At 51.1% G+C, this 18,990-nt stretch overlaps 1 protein-coding gene across 1 annotated transcript in view; it reads right to left on the reverse strand.

The window, feature by feature from the left end:
* MAP2K4 (mitogen-activated protein kinase kinase 4) overlaps positions 1-18,990 on the reverse strand; it is a 51,528-nt gene that overhangs the window by 18,601 nt on the left and 13,937 nt on the right. Inside the window, exons 3-5 of the mRNA XM_086623859.1 lie at positions 11,143-11,262; positions 8,076-8,127; positions 7,541-7,668 (exon numbers count right to left, since the gene is read on the reverse strand). Of these exons, the coding sequence (XP_086479985.1) occupies positions 7,541-7,668; positions 8,076-8,127; positions 11,143-11,262 (300 nt within the window). The remainder of the gene's footprint in view (positions 1-7,540; positions 7,669-8,075; positions 8,128-11,142; positions 11,263-18,990) is intronic.

Here is an 18,990-nt window from a genome sequence, read left to right on the forward strand (position 1 = left end):
AAAAAGGTAAAGTGTGGCTGTAATAAACTTGGAGCAGTGCAGGACATTGTCTGGACTGCAACTAAATTGAGCAGCAATAATCTGCATTAATGAATGGCTTCACTGATAAGAGTTCAGTGTGTAACTCTTGTTCAAAGGGCTCCACTGGGTGGCAAAGACAGGATTTATAATGGGACCTCAAAGGTGACCTCAAAGGAAGGCCAAGGAGGCCTACCGCTAACAACAGCCAAGAAAATATAAAATCAGTGGTGCTAAATTCTGCATGTTATAAAAATACTGCTAGTGAGATAAATAAGGGTTCCTGGAGAACCAGTGTGATTTGCATGTTTGGTAAGCTGGGCTCTGGCTGGTGGCTGACTCGCTCAACCAGACACAGCACTCTGGGGTGACAGACAGGCTCCTGGAAAAGGACAGGAGAACATGAAATTTCCGAGGAGCATCACGATCAAAGGCGTGGAGCTGGGGCGACGTGCTGGGAACCGCTGCTCTTATTATATACTCTGCAGGTGAGACAAACACTGGAAGTTTGCTCCACTTCAGGGTCTATGTAAAAGGATGCTAAAAAATCAGAGGGGTTATAGCACAGCCATAAAACACAATCCAATCTGCCTTAAGGGCATAAGCTGCTCAGTCACTAATCTCTTCAAAGAACAGCTTAAGAGGTGACTACATCAGGGTCAGAAAGTACCTCCTGGGGAAAGAGGCTGTGGCAAGTAAAGGACTCCTTAAATCTGCAAACAAAGTAGAAACCAAAGCCCACAGCCATCCATTAAAACAAGACTTACTCCTATTAAAAATATGGTATTAGGACCATAATTAATGACCAGGACAACTTCATGGGCACTACAGTAGATTCTCCAGCACTGGAAGAGGCATCTTTAAAACTGGACTTTGGAGACCTTCTCTATCTAGCGTTGTTTTGGAAGACCACCCTCCAGTACCCCAGAGCTTGACATCCCTTCAACGCCAACCCCACCGCTGCTTCCAAGAGCTGTACTAGATTAACAGGGCCAAGCTCTGGAGACACAGCAGTTTGGGAGGGCTGTACGGTTATCGTTTCGGCCCCACTCAGTAACATTGCCACAGAGCCTCACTGAGGGCCTGCAAGTTTGGTGGAGATGCTCTAGAAGTCCTTGAAGTAGACAGAAAAGACTGAATTGCAGGGAGCCCAGCTATTTTTCCGCAGCCTTAACGCCAAGCCAACAGGCAAGCTCTGAAACACATGCTGAAAAGAAGAGGAGTCCAGCAGGAAGCACGGCAACGGGATGACTCCTGATCTTACAGACTCTGTGATGCAGCAGAGAAAGGGAACCACGAGAGGCTGTCTATGGATGAGGTTACACACATCCTCACCAGAAACAAAGAATGACAAAATGCAGATGGCCATCAGAAACGTGAGTCATTGCATGGCAGGGCCATGTCTCCAGCTCAGACAGGGCCATGCTGGAGTCACCAGCAGTTCCAGCCTTAAAATCTGGTTTCTCTTTCATAAAGATCTCTTCCACTCGACCTGAAGCTGTTGGTCTGGGCACAGGATCAGGAGGCTTCCCCAGCTGTGTTCCACTGGCTGTCCTCCTGGCCTCACCATCAGTGAAAGTCCGCACCTGCAAAGCACAGCCCTCACCCCCCCGTCCAGTCCTGACCCGGATCTTTCCCATATCATGGGAAAACGGAGCTTTCCCACTCCACGAACGCTTGAGTACCCAGTCCCGAAGGAGGTGGTGTGCCCTGCTCCTGCCGGGCCGTCGTGCCCTGCCCGCCCCGCTGCCGAGGGGGCGGATGGCGGAGGCCGGAGCCGGCTGCACGCAGACCACGGTGCCGGGGCCAAGCGCGTGGCAGGCATGCAGGGCGCTCCTGTGCCCGGGCGGAAAGGGCTCAGCACCGGTGGGGAGAGCCCCCTGAAGCAGATCCAGCCCGGCCCCACCTGCAGGAGCGGCGAGGAGCAGAGAGGCTCCGGGAGGACGGGAGGCTCCCGCTGCAGGCCGGGGACTGGCACAACCCTTCGCCCCCTCTCCCCATGCCTGCCCCTGCCCATCCCTCTCTGCATCTCCACCGCCCTGGTGATCCCCTCCTGCTCTTTCTGGTTTTCCATCAGCCTTCTCGTAGCTCAGCACGGCAGTGGGGTTACCCTGGGCCACCCCGGCACTGCCGGCCATGCCCCACGCAGAGCAAACACCCAGGAGGCAACTGGCTCCCAAACCTGACTTTTAGGCACTTCCCACGTCAATCCTTGTGGCCAAACGACTTTTTTCTGCCTTTTAATATTCTCCTCCACAAAACTCACACCCTGTCCACAACACTTCTAGCCAAGCAGTCCGCTTCCACGGGCGGCTGCTGACACTTTTTCCCAAGTTTTTATAAACTGCCTGTGCAGACGAGTGTCTAAAGGGGCGAGGAGGAAAATCCCTTCCCACGGCGTGCCCGGCGGGACGGGGTGGAAGTGCGGGGGCACAGCGGGAGCTCAGCCCCGCTCGGCACCAGCTCTGCGCCGCACGAGGCACGGAGCTGAGCTTGGACAGCACAAGTCTCACGCTGGGCAAACCTCACGGAGGATTTTAGCTGGTGAAGGAGGAAGCAGAGGCTACGTTCTCAGCCGAAAGCCCCGGAGCACGCGGGTGATGGCAGCGCGCGGGCGGGAGGGCTGCGCTCGGAGCCCGGGCATCTCCCACGGCATTTGCTACGCCGCGGGCGGCAGAGCCCACGTCCAGCCTGCACTGCTCGCAGAGGGATGGTGCCACACGTCTCCCGGTCTCCTCCCAAACCCATTATGGCTGGGTGCCAAGCTTCAGAGGGGAAAAAGAAAAAAAAAAAAATAAAAAAAACAGTCCAACACACAGCAATATTCAGGAGCGTCAAGAGGATTTTAGCTGCAGGAATTCAAACCAACCACCTGCCTGTTCAGGTAACCGAACAGCCGAGCCCGATGAGAACCTGGGCATCGGGTCAGGAAGGTGAAGCTGAAACAGGCTCTGGCTGCAGCTCTTCTCAGGCAAAGGTGTCAGAGAGCTCCTGCACCCCTGCAGCCCCTCGCCCTGCGCGCGGGCAGCCGGGCTCAGAGTGGTCACCGCCACCTGCCTTGGGAACCCTTCCTTCGCCGTGCGTGAACCATCGGGGCACAGGGACGCAGCCCCCGCTGCTCACCTTCGCCGGGGAGCGCGGAGGAGCAGGAACACCCCCCGCGCTGCTCTGCCGCAGCGGGGCTCCGTGCCGGCTCGCCGCTCGCACACGGGCAGGGACACAGGGTGGCATTAGCACCGAGAAGGCTGCTCTGCACCTCCTGGCACCATGCATCCCCCTTCCCACACTCTCATCTCAACAACTCTTCCTGGAGAGCGGAGCGGGCAGTCCAAGGGAGGGGGGTGAGGCAGCGCGGGGCGCTAACGCTCGGACACAGCCACAGCAGGCAGCTCCCAGATGATGTGGAAAAAGGGCCTGAGGGACCAAGGACACATGTGCCCTGGTTTTGACTAGGACAGAGTTAAGCTTTTCTTTTTAGCAGCTAGAAGAGCTCTGGGTTTTGGATTTAGTCTGGGATTTGCTAATGAGAAGAATGTTGATAGTGCACTGATGTTGATGGTGCTGAGACATCCAGGACCTTTCAGCTTCCCGTGTTCTGCCAGCGTGCAGGAGCACAACAGGCTGGGGAGGAGCATGGCTCCCTTAAGAGTTGAACTTAGATTCAGGATTGAGGGCCAAATTGTCCAACGGAATATTCCATATCCATGGAAGACTCCATATCATGCAATGTCACGCCCAGTGACAAGAGCTGGCCAGGAAGGTGGTCTCATTCTCTCTTCTGTGGGATTCTCTCTCGGTTTCTCAGAGCTCTCCCTCTCACTCATTCCCTTTTTGGGCCTCTCACTCATCCAGGATTGTGGTGTCGAGACTTACTGGTTTCAGGATCGTTTGCTGGGACAGGACAGGCATTGGTCACCAGGTGGTGAGCAATTACACTGTGTGTCACTTGTTTGTGTACAGTATTATATATACATTCATTTATCAATTATTATTTTAATCATCAGTATTTTAAATTTTATATTATTATCATTATTAAATTGTTATAATCTCAAACCATGAGTAATTGTAACTACCATTGTAATATCTCAACCCATGAGTCTCCTCCTCTTTTCTCCTTTAATTCTCTTCCCCATTCCCGGAGGTGGGAGAAGGTGAGCATGTGGCTGTGTGGTGTTTAGCTGCTGGCCAGGTTAAACCACGACAGTGTGACACCATCAAACTGCGCCTGGAGAGGTCCCAAAAGGAGCAGGGCAGGGCAAGACATCTGTCCTCACGCTGGCTGGGTCCACCCCTACCTAAATCAGGCGCTTCCAGTCTCATCCCACAGAAACTGGGTTCACTTGAGCATTAAGAAGGCAAAAAGCAGTAATCCCACAAAGATCATAGAATCATGGAATGATTTGGGTTGGAAGAGACCTCAATGATCATCTAGTTCCAACCCACCTGCCATGGGCAGGGACACCCTCCACTACACCAGGTTGCCCAAAGCCTCGTCCAACCTGGCCTTGAACGCTTCCAGGGATGGGGCAGCCACAGCTTCTCTGGGCAACCTGTGCCAGTGCCTCACCACCCTCAGAGTGAAAAATTTTTTCCTTAGATCTAATCTAAATCTCCCCTCTTTCAGTTTAAATCCATTGCCACTTGTCCTGTCACTACACGCCCTTGTAAAAAGCCCCTCTCCAGCTTTCCTGTAGCCCCTTTAGGTACTGGAAGGCTGCTATAAGATCACCCCAGAGCCTTCTCTTCTCCAGGCTGAACAGCCCCAGCTCTCTCAGCCTGTCTCCATAGCAGAGGTGCTCCAGCCCTTGGATTATCTTGGTGGCCTCCTCTGGACCCGCTCCAACAGCTCCATGACCAGCAGCTTCAGGGTGGCACACAGAGCCTCCCCTCCCACCCAGACCAGCAGCACCCGCCGCAGGGGGAGGCGGCGCAGGGACTGCCGGGAGCTGCCGGCGGGGAGCACCGGGGGGTGGCCGGGAGCAGTGTCACCCCCACTGCGGGTCTGAGGCTGCTGTGAGCACGTTGCCAAGTCTCACCTAGAGCAAGCTCGCAGCGCTGGCACGGGCACAGGTCTCCGGAGGGCTGGTTTGGGCTGGGGGAGCAGTGCAGGGGCTCTGTCTCTCCTTCCCTTCTTTCAGGCAACACAAGACACCACCGGGCACACCCTCGCCGCAACAGAACGGTCGCAGGGGAATTCAAAGCCAAAAGCAAAACAACTTCTTCAGCACCGGCAGCTCCCAGGCTGATGCGCTGCTTTCTGTGACAGCCCTGACAGTTTTGGTCACCAGTTTTGGTGGCACCAGGTCCCTTGGGTGAGCGAGCGCTCACGCTGCGAGAACCACTGCAAGTGCCACGTGCCAAGAGGGCCTCGCGGAGCAACACGCTCTCACCACCAGCAAGCATCATCCATCAGCCCTTATCAGACCCGCCCTGGCTGGACATGGTCACGTTACTGTGCATCAAAAATAGTCACTTATTTTGCACTAAAAAAACCCAAATATTTCCTTTCAAAAGGCATATGACTGGCCTGACTCCCTCCCAGGTTTATTTGGGTTTGATCACAGCATCACCATAGCCACCAGCCTCTGCTGGGCTGGAGAAAGAGCTGGTGGATGTGCCTGCACGCTGAGGACATCTCCCCATTTCCCAGGCTTCTCAGTACAGGGAAATGCTCATGTACTTGGAGAGGAGTTGCTGAGTCCAGAGAGCAGAAGGGAAGAGGCCAGGCATCTCCCACACCGCCTGCCAGCTGCTGGCTCGTCCCACAAACCGTGTGCCGTGCCAAGGCTCTTAAAATCACAAACTGAATCGAAACGCTTTTGCTCGCTTAAAAATTGACTGGAGTCTGGAGCTGGTGATGGAGATGCACAAAGAGCAGAGTGGATACGCACAGACAGGCAGGAAAGACAAGGGGTGTTGGAAGTACTCACCACCCGAGTCCCAGGGGAAATGACGCAGCGCAGCTATTTACAGAGACACCAGGAACTGTCACGCCGTAACTAAACCAACAGCCTTGCAAAGCCAACCATCTACCCACGGCTTTAAGAAAAGTGGGAACGTTAATTCCTGTAATTACAGCCCACTGAACTTGGGAGGGGGAAAGGGGTGAGCAATTTTTCAAAAGCCCTATTTACAGACCCGATACCTCAGAGAATAAGGAAAAGTCACCAACAGTCACAAGTCCCCCAGGCGATGCTACCAGGAGTACCTGTGGTCCGAGACGCAAACACTCAGCCTTGGGTCAGGCCAGCTCTGCACTGGCTCCTGCGTCCTCCTGGGCACCTCCTGCTGCTGCTGCCCTCAGCATCCCCTGCCCGGCCAGCACAACAAACCAGGCAGCTCTGACTGAGCCTGTTCCCTGCATGGAGCTCCACACACCTGCCAGAAGTGCTCGGAGCAGGGGCATGTCTCTGCCCCAGCCTCACAAGGTCTTTTACACAAACTGCCCCGTTCTGCCCCGTTTTACTACATTATGTAGGTCGGGGTCTTGCACGCACTTTGTTGCACCACAGCACTGGTCTCCCATAACAGATCTCATTCGGACTCTTCTTTCCAGGTGGCTGAGTAACTAGTTCTGCTATGAGGACGGTGAACAGAAAAGGCCAAATGCTCTGAAACTCAGAGTCTCTGCTTGCACCGATCAGGATCGGGGCAGACAGGTTTTGCCTTGGACACCACAGTCAGATAAAAGCCATGAGAGCCATGACCTGGACCAGATGGGCACTGCACCTTAAAAGAGATTTTTCTTTCTTGTTTCCTTCCTTCCTTTCATAGATAAGACAGTTCAGAAAACACTATTTTTCAGCATGTAGAGCCATAAGATAAGTAACAAGAGTTCAACACAGTCCCTGAAATTCAAGTTACAAGGCACGCTCAGCTCATTTGAAACCAAGAGACACATTTCAAAGCAGCCTGATACGCAGAAGTGTTTAAAACCCTCAGACAGCTTCGAAAATCCCCACCGCAGCTTTTCTCCCTGGAAGGAGGCGGGAGGCAAACACGCAGGACAGACTCCCAGGAGCCACGGCTCAGCCCAAGCGATTTCCACGCAGCTGCTCTGCGACCGCTGCTCTCCAGAATCACATTCTCCTGGAATTAAGTTACAGCACACTTTGGAATTAGAGTGGTTTGCAAACATCACTAGAATTCTGCTCCGCAGTAACTCCTGCGACATAATGCTACCGTAGCAAATGGATTCCTTGCAGACCGAGCAAACCCCGCGCCCGGACGGCACTGCCCCCCCGGCGCCGTTTGGTTGGCAGCGTGACGGGTGCTGCTGCAAGGCACAGAGCAGCTCTCTGCACTGGCAGCACCAGAGGAACTGAATTGGTGAATTTGGTCACTTTGCCACAGCCTGGATGTCTTTGCTGACGCTGCCAGCAGCAGCGCTTAATCCAGAGTTTGGTTCCATCTGGGAAGGGGGTGCTCATCCCATGGGAAACAGGACGACACCTCAGATGTGACAGGCAGCCCAGGCCGAGATCCTGCCCAGCCCACGGGCACACCAGCTCATCCCACTCACCGCCATGTACGGCCGGCACCCCGCGTCCCGCGTCTTGGCGATGGAGTCCACGAGCTGTCCGCTGATGCCAAAGTCACAGAGTTTAATATTTCCGTTTCTGTCCAGAAGAATATTGGAAGGTTTGATGTCTGCAAAGGAAATAAATTTAAACCGGTAAGTCACGGCTGGAGGTTTCGGTTTCAAGAAGAGCAGCTGCAGAGAACCGACACTGGCAGTGCCGCGCGATCGCCGCGGGGCGGGCGGTGACCAGAGGCACCCACTGCCGCTGAGGATCCTGACCGGGAGCAAGAGGAGATGGAGCCAGTCCCAAAGATGCCACGTGCCCAGAGGCAGGCACCCAACCACCTCGAGATCATGCTTTTATGGAAAACCACAGACCAACGGAGCGACAAAACAGCCACTGGGGATAAACTCATGCAAAATTGTACTCACGCTCGTGGTAGTACACACGTTAAGCACACTTTGACCTGAAGGAAAGGCTGCTTAAAATCCTTGCAATTATTTTTGTAGGCGAGAAGAAAAGACATGAGCTCACCTCTGTGAATGATTTTCAAGTTTTCTTTTAAGTGGTTTAGTGCTTTCACAGTCTAGGAAAGAAAACCAGATAAAAAATAAGCAAATGTCGTAAGATTCTTGTGATTATTAAACTTCTGGAGCTCCAAGAAGGGGGAAAAAACATTCAATATGTGAAGATATCAATACTGTAGTATGCCATGTAATAAAAGTGTTTTTCTCCCAACCTTTCCTGCAAACAGAAGGTGATGCAAGAGAAGACATGTGCTTAAGGAAACACACACCACTTGTTGTAACCTGGAAAGATCACGCTCTGGGAGAGGGGAGCAAGAGGTGAAGTCAAGCAATTTCTGATATTAATTATCCTGAGTAATAACTTATTCTGAGCCCCATGCTGTACTTTTTCAGTACGCAACAACTGTTCCCATTCCACTGGCTGAGCAGCAGCAGTGTGGGGAGCAGCAGAGGCTGTTCTGATTTAACCGTTTACCATTAAATGGAGGAGACACTTAAGGAGTCTGATTTCACAAGGTGATTTAAAAAAACCCTGGAAATTCACCATTTTAATTCATTTTGCTTCTGCTGAAAAGGTCATTGAAACGAATGGCTAAAAGTCTGCTCTGAAGATGATGGTACGAGGGCGTTCATGTTGTGCTACAAAGCGCTCTGAAGCCGTGCGACGGTAAGGATGAAGTCTAGCACCGAGGAACAAGTCCCAAAAGACTGGTCCTTCCTGCTGACACGACCCTGTGTTCAAGTGTTTTGGCAATTAAAAGCTCTGGGAGGCTCTGGGGCAGCTGAAGTGCTGTCCTCCCCTCGTTGCCCACCTTGTTGCTCCAGTGCAAGTTTCTGCTCCAGCAGCAGAAGCTGCTACATCTCTCTGAACAACAAAACAGCAACTGATTTTTAGGCAAGTCCCTAGTGGAATGAGACTGGATGGCCTCCTTGGACATGATCTTCAGCAAAAGAAAGCCTGCTGAACTTAGTGACTGAATGTTGGGTTAAATCCCACTGACCCTGCCAGAAGCTTCTGCCCTCACCCTCAGGCGGGTCATAGCTCTTCAACCCGGGGTAGAAGAGCTCTAACACAAAATGAAGGGTGGTTGGCAGAGCACACCAAGCTGTGAGCTGCAGCACATACCCCACCTGCACGTGATGGGGCTACCAGGGCAGTGCACATAGACCTTCTGGACCTGGAGGCTTTCAAGGTCCAAGATATTCACAGCCAGTAAGTTCATACCTGAATTATTAAACATGGTTCCTCGTTTGTTTTCCAGAAAAAGGTGGACAGAAACAAACGTCAGGCCACAAGATGCATTCAGAATCTGTCTCAGTTGCTAAAGCCACTCTGTGCAGAGGATTGACCTCAGGAGCTGCTGGGGTTGGGCTGCCCTCAGGCGCAACGTGAAGGAAGGAGAGCGGTGTCGGACAAGCAGCCCATGACCTCCAGCACAGCGCAGCTGGGCTTCGCATCCCCAGATCTGTTATGGGTCATGGATCAGCTATGGAAAATTTTAGCTTACTCAGTCCATCCTTCACTCCCAGCTCAGAAACACCCGAGGTGGTCATTTCCCTGGCTGGGAGTTAAAGCTTTGGTGTGCTTTCCCAGCGCGGTCTGCACAGGGTATGTAGAGAAACTCCCTTTGAGAGCTTCAAAACTCATCTCAAGTCTCTGTCCAAACTGTCTTCATCAGGCAAACACACTGCAAGGGCTGTCTGAGCAAAAGTGTGGGCCAGCATGTCTCTAACACCCTGCAAACCCTACAAGAAAGGATCTTTCCCCCACAGAACTACTTGTAGCTTCGAGAAGACTACTCCGCAACCTTATCCAGCCACTTCTTGTCTAGGCTCAAGCCTTGCTCTGGCCAGTAATACATTTAGTCGGTTGGTGGTAAGATGAGGCATTCCATGGGCTGCAGAACAGCCACTGGTTGCCTTTGAGAGGATTTTCAGTCCTGGGTACAAACACCTAAATATGTGACAGTACCCGAGCTGCCGAGGCAGCCTGTTAGCTGTAGGAAGCGGCAGCAGCTCCAGGGAGGCTCAACGTTTCACAACGATGCCCCTGAGAAGGGTGAAGATGGTCTTCTCCCATGATCAGGCTCTGAGCAGACTTTGCCCTCATGCTCTCAGGAGGTCATGGTTGGCGAGTTGCTGGGCAGCTGCCCACCGCTGGCAGCTCAGGACACCAGCCTTCCGTGGCACGCACGTGATGAGGCGAATGCAGAGGCAGTTTGCCCATCTGTCACCAACACAGCACGGCTCCAGCGTTCAGCCACACTTGCCCCATTACTCCTGAACAGTGCTTCCCTTCTGCAGCCTTTCATCTTCCAGCAGCCTCACTCAGCTACTTCATTTGGTTTGGCCTTGATTTTTCTATTGGGCCAGCACTTCCAGCTTAAGTCAAGAAAACATCAACCAGGTCCTCACCTGCTGAAGACCCACTTGTACTGTCGGGAGCCTTTGCATAAGGCTACTGGAGGTCTCTCTGGACTGAAGTGCCCCAGCATCCGCAGCAGAACGCCAAGGGACCTGACAGATCTTTAGGGGCAGCAGCAGGACAGAGGTTTCAGGATACCTTTCAACATCCCTTCCTCCACAGCCCAAACCCAAAAGTTTGTTTTGCAGAGTCAAAACTCACCCTTGTGTTTAGACAGCTAAGGATTCATTTTAGCACAGCCAAGGATAATTTTACAGAGCTCCTTAAAGGGAGACAGTGGGCTCTGCATAGCAGAGCTGACCTGTGCCCAGCTGCCACTGTTGCCACCACCAGTGCACATGAAGTGAACCCTGAGGAGGGGGCTGGTGCCTGTGCTGTCGGTGCTGACGTTCAAGCAGACAGAGCAGGAGGCTGGTCCTGGGGTCTCTTTATGAACTGGTAACAGACCCTAGGACCTGCTTTTCCATCACGCAATATGCTACAGGAAAGTCAGAATATACTCGAGGATCATTAAAATCGTGGTGAAATAGAACAGCAGCAGTTCTGCTACAGACAGATCAACCAGCTTTCTCACAAGTGAATGAAAGAGATCTGAATTTTTCACATTAGCTTCAAAAACACACACAAAAATGTTTAACAAAATACTCACAGCTAAAGTGATTTTGCCTAGAATTTCTTCTGGAATAACATCATCTAATACACTATATACATATTTGTAAAACTTATCAAACGAGGTAGACATGAGCTCCATACAGATCCAACAGTCACCCTAGAAAGAGAAAAGAATCTGTGTTACTGTCAAGCTAAAATACGAAACAAAAACCTAGAGAGCACAGAGAGATTCCCTGAATACAATAAAACACATGAACAGCAGCATGCATTTGACAGGAAGGATGGAACTGATGTTCATTAATTTTAGGAACGGAAGACTCGCCCCTATACACACCTCTCCTCCTCTCCATTCACCAGCAGAGGAATCTAGCTGACCAGCTCAGACCTGACATTACATTTTAGATGCCTGAACCTAGATGAATCCACACCTCAAAAACTGTTTGGCTCTCCAGAAGGCTGCAGGCACACTGAGACATAAGCATGCACAGTAAGACTAAAAAAAAAAAATCCCTTCAGTTTATGACAACCCTGCAGAGGACAGAAGACATTTCACACAACATTCAGAGATAGTGTCTAGGAAAGAGAAAATGAAAATAAACCCAAGTGCGGGGGGTTTCGTTGATTTGCATTTCACAGTTAAAACAATTTAAATGCAGAAAATTGTAAAACATACTAGTATCTGTGTTAAACCAAGTTAAGCTTAACTAGTACAGATAATAACATGTCTTCTTATCAAACTGTCTCCTGAGATCTGTAAATGGACCTGCTCACAATGGCCTTCTATGATGAGGTTACGGCATTGATGGATAGGGGAAGGGCAACTGACATCATCTACCTGGACTTATCCAAAGCATTTGATACTGTCCCACACAACATCCTTGTCTCTAAACTGGAAAGACGTGGTTTTGATAGGTGGACCACTCGGCGGATAAGGAATTGGCTGGATGGTCGCACTCAAAGAGTTGTGGTCAACGGTTCAATGTCCACGTGGAGGCCAGTGACGAGTGGTGCTCCTCAGGGGTCAGTACTGGGACCAGTGCTATTTAACATCTTTGTTGGAGACATGGACAGTGGGATCAAGTACACCCTCAGCAAGTTTGCAGATGACACCAAGTTGTGTGGTGTTGTGGACATGCTGGAGGGAAGGGATGCCATCCAGAGGGACCTTGACAGGCTGGAGAGGTGGGCCTGTGAGAACCTCATGAAGTTCAACAAGCCCAAGTGCAAGGTCCTGCACGTGGACTGGGGCAATCCCATGCACAAGTACAGGCTGGGTGAAGAATGGATTGAGAGCAGCCCTGAGGAAAAGGACTTGGGAGTGCTGGTGGATGAGAAGCTCAACATGAGCCGGCAATGTGCGCTGGCAGCCCAGAAAGCCAACCGTGTCCTGGGCTGTATCAAAAGCAAGGTGGGCAGCAGGTCGAGGGAAGTGATTCTGCCCCTCTGCTCTGCTCTCGTGAGACCCCACTTGGAATACTGTGTTCAGCTCTGGTGTCCCCAGCACAAGAAGGACATGGAGCTACTGGAAGGAGTCCAGAGGAGGGCCATGAAGATGATATGAGGGCTGGAGCACCTCTACTATGAAGACAGGCTGAGAGAGTTAAGGCTGTTCAGCCTGGAGAAGAGAAGGCTCCAGGGTGATCTTATAGCAGCTTTCCAGCACCTAAAGGGCCTACAGGAAAGCTGGAGAGGGACTTTTTACAAGGGCGTGTAGTGACAGGACAAGGGGCAATGGATTTAAACTGAAGGAGGGGAGATTTCGGTTAGATCTAAGGAAGAAATTTTTTTCATTGAGGGTGGTGAAGCACTGGCACAGGTTGCTCAGAAAAGCTGTGGCTGCCCCATCCCTGGAAGTGTTCAAGGCCAGGTTGGATGGGGCTTTGGGCAACCTGGTGTAGTGGAGCGTTTCCCTGCCCATGGCAGGGGGGTTGGAACTAGATGATCTGTAAGGTCCCTTCCAACCCAGACCATTCTATGATTCTTAAACAGCGGGGCTCAGCACTGCGCCCAGTACTCCAAGTGACGCCACACCAGCGCTGAGCAGAGCAGGAGAGTCACCTCTTCCCACCGGCTGGTTAGAACAGAGAGAGCCTCTCCCTTCTGAGCAGGGGTCTCTCCTGTCCTCGGAAGGGCTGAGCCACCAGTGGGGAGGACGACTGTGGGCTCAGAGCCACGAGTGGCCCCATTTTACGCTGCTCATTTGGCACCAGGATTTTTACATCAGCACAAGGCCGAGCAGGACCTAATGTCACCCACCCAAGGGAAATGGCTGCTGAACGCCCGAGCCCAGAAAACACACGTTTTGACCGAAACAAAGCAGAAGGGACTGACGGAAAAGGCGCTGTGCTGGACACAGCAGCAGAGACACGACGGCGACAGAGGCGATGCAGCGCAGTGGGAAGAGGACACAACTGGCATTTCAGAGGGCACAGAGGAAGGTGAGCTCGGGCTGCTAGAGAAGGAAAGATTGGCTCTGGAGGAATATGGCTGAGGACCTGCTTAGACTTAAACTGCAGAAATTAAATTAGGCAACACATGCAGAAAATATCCCTTTTCAGCACTGGCTACAAAAGCCAAGTGCAGTTGAGGCTCTTTCATATCATCGAGAGTGGCTTAGGGAAACCAACATGCGATGAGCACACATCAAGTGAAACTGGAACGACACCAGACCCTTGCAAGCCACCTGTAGTGAAGGCAAACAGGGACTTGTTCTACTGGCTGCAGGATCATTCAAAACACGGCTTCCGTTTTGAGCAGCTTTATAGAAAAACCTGGTCCTGCGCTGTATTATTGCACTGAGACCGCAGGGGAGGGGGTTTGTTCGAGGATACCAGAACATTACTGACCACCTGCAGCCTTGTATTGATGTCCAACCACACCAGTATTGTGAGTGTCTTCAGTCACCCAGGTTGCACCAGCCGGTGTTTGTACGGCAAAAGCAAACTGAAGTGAAACAACAGGCAACCTTGAGCCATCATTGCAACAAAAGCTTCACAACACACTCTGTGCATCTGCGGGGCTGAGATGTGTGTGTTGCTCAACAATCAAACAAGCACAACAAATTGTTTTCCAATGTTAAGTTGAACCCCAAAAAAGCTCTGTAATGATCAAAAGCACCAGGAAAGACTTGGTTTGAGTCAGTCTCCTGGAGTATATGCTATATAGAAATCCTGGATGTGGGCGTTTATTGATCTGGTAATATAAAAGTCTACCTGATCAACACGAATTCATGCCAGCAACATCAATGAAAAAAGGTGACAGACCTTTGCAATCATGCAGCTTCATTAAGGCTGGTGGCAAGATTCCAAACTCTACAGGTTCTTATCTCTTTCTGGGACTTGAAAGGACTTAGTTATTGGCAAAGTTGATGAATTTTACTGAGAACAAAAAGGAAGACTGGCAGGATGACTGGGTACCTGTCACCCACTCCCTTTCTGATCAAATAAAAAAAAAAGTGATGATTTGCATGGAAAGTTCTGCTTCAGTGTGAATTGTGAGGACAAAACCATCTCAATGAAAGTTTCTCTTTAATTTATGCTCTTGGGTCAAGTTGATTTCTGACTATAAAATGACAAAAGAAGCTTTTTAATTTTCTCTTCCTGTTAGAGCTATTCTTCCAAAGAATATATTTTAGTCCTTACTGGGTATTAAATTACCAGATGCTAACGCACATCTTGTAGGCATTCCAAAAATGTCCAGGAACACCCTGCACATTTCATTCAAAATATCACTGCCCATCTCTATGTCACACGCAAAGACAGCAACTAGGACACTTCAACTTCTCACTGTAGAGTCCCGAGTTCCCAGTCAACAACTGAGCACGTCACAAAGATGCCACCCAGCTGGAACGCAGTTTGGCAGAAAAAGACCTGGGGGTCCTGGTGGACACCAAGTTGAACACGAGCCAGTGATGTGTCCTTGCTGCAAAGAAAGTTAATGGCACCCTGGGCTGCGTTAGGCAAAGCGCTGCCAGCAGACTGAGGGAGGTGATCTTTTCCCTCGACTCGGCACTGGTAAGTGCTGTGTCCACCACTGGGTTCCCCAGCACAAGAGGGACATGGTCATACTGAAAAGACACCAGCAAAGGGCCACTGAGATGACTGAGGGACTGGAGCATCTTTCCTATGAGGAAAGGCTGAGAGAGTTGGGACTGTTCAGCCTGGAGAAAAGGCTCAGGGGGATCTCATCAATGCATACAAATACCTGAAGGGAGGGTGCGTAGAGGATGGAGCCAGGCTCTTTTCAGTGGTGCCCAGTGACAGGATCAGAGGCAGTGGGCACAAACTGACACACAGGAGGGTCCCTCTGAACATCAGGAAATGCTTTTTCACTATGACTGAGAGTGACTGAGCACTGGTACAGGTTGCCCAGGGAGGTGGTGGAGTCTCCATCCTTGGAGATATTCAAAAGCTATTTGGACATGGTCCTGAGCAAGTGGCCCTAGCTGGCCCTGCTTGAGCATGGAAGCTGGACAAGGTGACCTCCAAAGGTTCCTTCCAACATCCACCATTCTGTGATCCTGTGATACCAATAGTGAAAGCTTATCACATTAGGGCGCTGCAGGGAGTGGCCAACTTTTTATGCAAGTTGCATCTACGCTGGTGAGAGAGATGAAGAATGTCATCACCCTCACATATCGTTGTGACACAGAGGATACTTTTCCTATGGACCAGGGACTGATCACGGCGACAGACGTCTCAAGTAATGCCAACACAGCCAAAGATTTCCACAGAAACAGGGTGTTGTGCATCGATAGCAAACACCTTGTACCGACTGACCAAGGGCACGTCCGCAATTCACACCAGGGTCAGCACCGTGCTACTGACACGTCCGTACCCGCTCTCCTCCCACAGCAGCAGCAGCTCCCACGGGCTGATTCACCTGGCTTCCCAGGCGTGTTCTGCAACTGGCAATCAATTTTTCATTGAATAAGTTTATCAACTACTGAGCTTCTTGGTTTAAACTTGGCTCAGCGACACTCACACTGCGCAGGAGTCACTGCTGAGATCCCGAGTCAGACAAGGATTTTTTCCTCTCCCCCTCTTCAGCAGAAAAGTAGCAGGAACAGTTACTTTGAAAGAGCAATTAGTTTGGTGATCATAAGTAATCAAACATTCCCAACCTTACAGGTATGGTCTCAAACTAGATTAGCCATTATTAGATTAGCCATCAGCAGACATGCAAGAAAAGATGATTTTTTTTTTTTTTTTTTTCCTCAGACCTAAAACCCCTCCAGCCAGCAACACTCAGGGCAAAAGTCTCAGGGCTGCCCAGTGCAGTCCTACAGCTCAGCCCAATGCTCCTCTCTGCTCACTAGAAGAAAGTGACTCAAGAGAAATCTTTGCAGAAATCCTAGCAATCACCTTTTTTCCTCCCCTCCCAGCAAGGACCACTCTGAGAGGTACCAAATGGACACGAGTAACCAGAGCCTCTTCAGTACAGCATCTCCGCTGACTGACGGGGAGCTGTGTGCCTGTACAGGAGTCGGGGCTCTCAAGTGGGTTCATGGGGCCAGGGCGAACTTCACGGAGGTCAACAAGGCCAACTGCAAGACCCTGCATCTGGGCCGGGGCACTCACCAGTATAAGGACTGGGGGATGAATGGATTGAGACTAGCCCTGCGGAGGAGGATTTGGGGATACTGGTGGATGAAAAATTGGACATGAGCTGGTAACATGTATTTGCAGCCTAGAAAGCCAACCGTGTCCTGGGCTGCATAACAAGCAGTGCGGTCAGCAGCTTGAGGGAGGAGATTGTCTCCTTCTACTCCACTCTCAAGAGACTCCACCTGGAGCACTGCACCCAGCTCTGGGGTCCCCGGAACAGGAAAGAAATGGACCTGGTAGAGCATGTCCAGAGGAGGGCCATCAAAAGGATCTGAGAGCTGGAACACCTCTCCTGTGAAGACGGGCTGAAAGAGTTGGGGCCGTTCAGCCTGGAGAAGAGAAGGCTTCAGAGAGACCTTCTAGCAGCCTTCCAGTACCTAAAGGGGGCTTATAAGAAAGAGAAAGACTATTTACCAGAGCCTGCAGTGACAGGACAAGGGGCAACGGCGTTAAACTGAAACAGGGTAGGCTTAGCCTGGACATAAAAAAGACATCTTTTACAAGGAGGGTGGTGAGGCACTGGAAGAGGTTGCCCAGAGAAGTTGCAGATGTCCCATTCCTGGAAGTGTTCATGGTCAGGCTGGACGGGGCTTTGGGCAATCTGGTCTAGCTGAAGACGCCCTACCCACGGCAGGGGGTTTGACTCGATAATCTTCAAAGGTCCTTTCCAACACAAACCGTTCTACGATTCGGTGATTTTATGATGCATCAGCCACTGAATCCCTTCCATAGCCAGTGTAACCAGGAGCACAGCCCTTCTGCACTCTCCTCGAGGCCTTTCTGGTTCTCTCCATTCTCCAGCCTTTACTAGATGCAACTTTCTTCTGTTAAGTAGTCAGGCTTTGGACATGAAAACCATTTTGTGCTGGTTTTGGCTGGGATAGAGTTTATTCTCTTTGTAGCAGCCGGTGTGGGGCTGTGGTTTGGATTTGTGCTGAAAGCAGCACTGGTAGCACAGGGAGGGTTTAGTTAGTGCTGAGCAGGGCTCACACATGGCCGGGGCCTCTTCTGCTTCTCACCCCACCTGCAGCAGGCTGGGGGTGCACAAGGAGCTGGGAGGGGACACAGCTGGGACAGCTGACCCAAACTGACCAAAGGGATATTCCAGACCATATGGCAGCTTGCTGACCATATAAAGCTGGGAGAAGAAGAAGGAAAGGGGGGACATTCAGGGAGGTGGTGTTTGTCTTCCCAAGTCACCGTTACGCGTGATGGAGCCCCGCTGTCCTGGAGATGGCTGAACACCAACCTGCTTATGGGAAGCAGTGAACGAATTCCTGTTTTGCTTTGCTTGCGTGCACAGCTTGTGCTTTACCTACTGAACTGTCTGCATCCCAACCCGTGAGTTTTCTCACTTTTACCCTTCTGATTATCTCCCCCACCCCGCCGGGGATGAGTGGGGCTGAGTTCTGGCTGGGGTTAAACCACGACACGTTTCAGCTGCCACACATTACAACGGCAGTGCTCAGGGATTCTCTCCGTTACTGAAAAAAATGTTGATTTTTTTCTCCCTAGGATCGTTAGAGAATTAAGTAACAGAGCAGTCCGCCCAACAGCTGCGCTAGCAGAACGAAGGATGCTGTAACGTCACGGTGATGTGAAGTTCACAGCTTCACCAATGAGAGCAGGAGCGAGCGGAACGCTGTCCCATGGAGGACCTGACTCCAGCACGTGCACTATCCAGTGCCAGTGCAACGAAGCCCTTTACTTCATGCAAAGGCTGAAATGCTGTCTTCTACTTCTCCAGCTTTGTTCCTTTTTCACTAAACAGGCAATTAAATCTCATCTAATGGGTGCCGATAAACTCAAGCAAAGTCCCATAACCAGCAATCAGCCTGTAGTTTTCGCATTGTTGCCCACCACATTACCTACACTGACACACCCGTAGCAGAAGGATGTCCCGTACTGAAGAACGAGAAGCAAATCATACGTGTTCAGATGCTGCCTGCTGAGGGGCAAGCAGGACCCATTCCCAGAGAAGACTTTCCCTGCTATAAAATGCTTGCTGAACAAGTAAGACAGAATACAAGTAGGGGGAAATATTTGTGCAGTATTTTTTGCCTTTCTAAATCAAACTTGTCATACTCAGAGTACGCACTCATAGCGGCTGACACAGTAACTTGCACGTTTACAGGGACTTTCCTGATCGCAAGCTGGGACACCTGCCTGTCTTCAAAATAAGACCTTGGACAGGTTTTTGTTCCATTTAATTTAGCACTCTCACTCCCCAAACCGCCAGGATTCAAGAGCTTAGCTCTGCTCCTCCACAGCACCAGCTC

This window comes from Tauraco erythrolophus, chromosome 20 (genome assembly GCF_009769465.1).
Source record: "Tauraco erythrolophus isolate bTauEry1 chromosome 20, bTauEry1.pri, whole genome shotgun sequence".
In the NCBI taxonomy this organism is placed as follows: Eukaryota; Metazoa; Chordata; class Aves; order Musophagiformes; family Musophagidae; genus Tauraco; species Tauraco erythrolophus.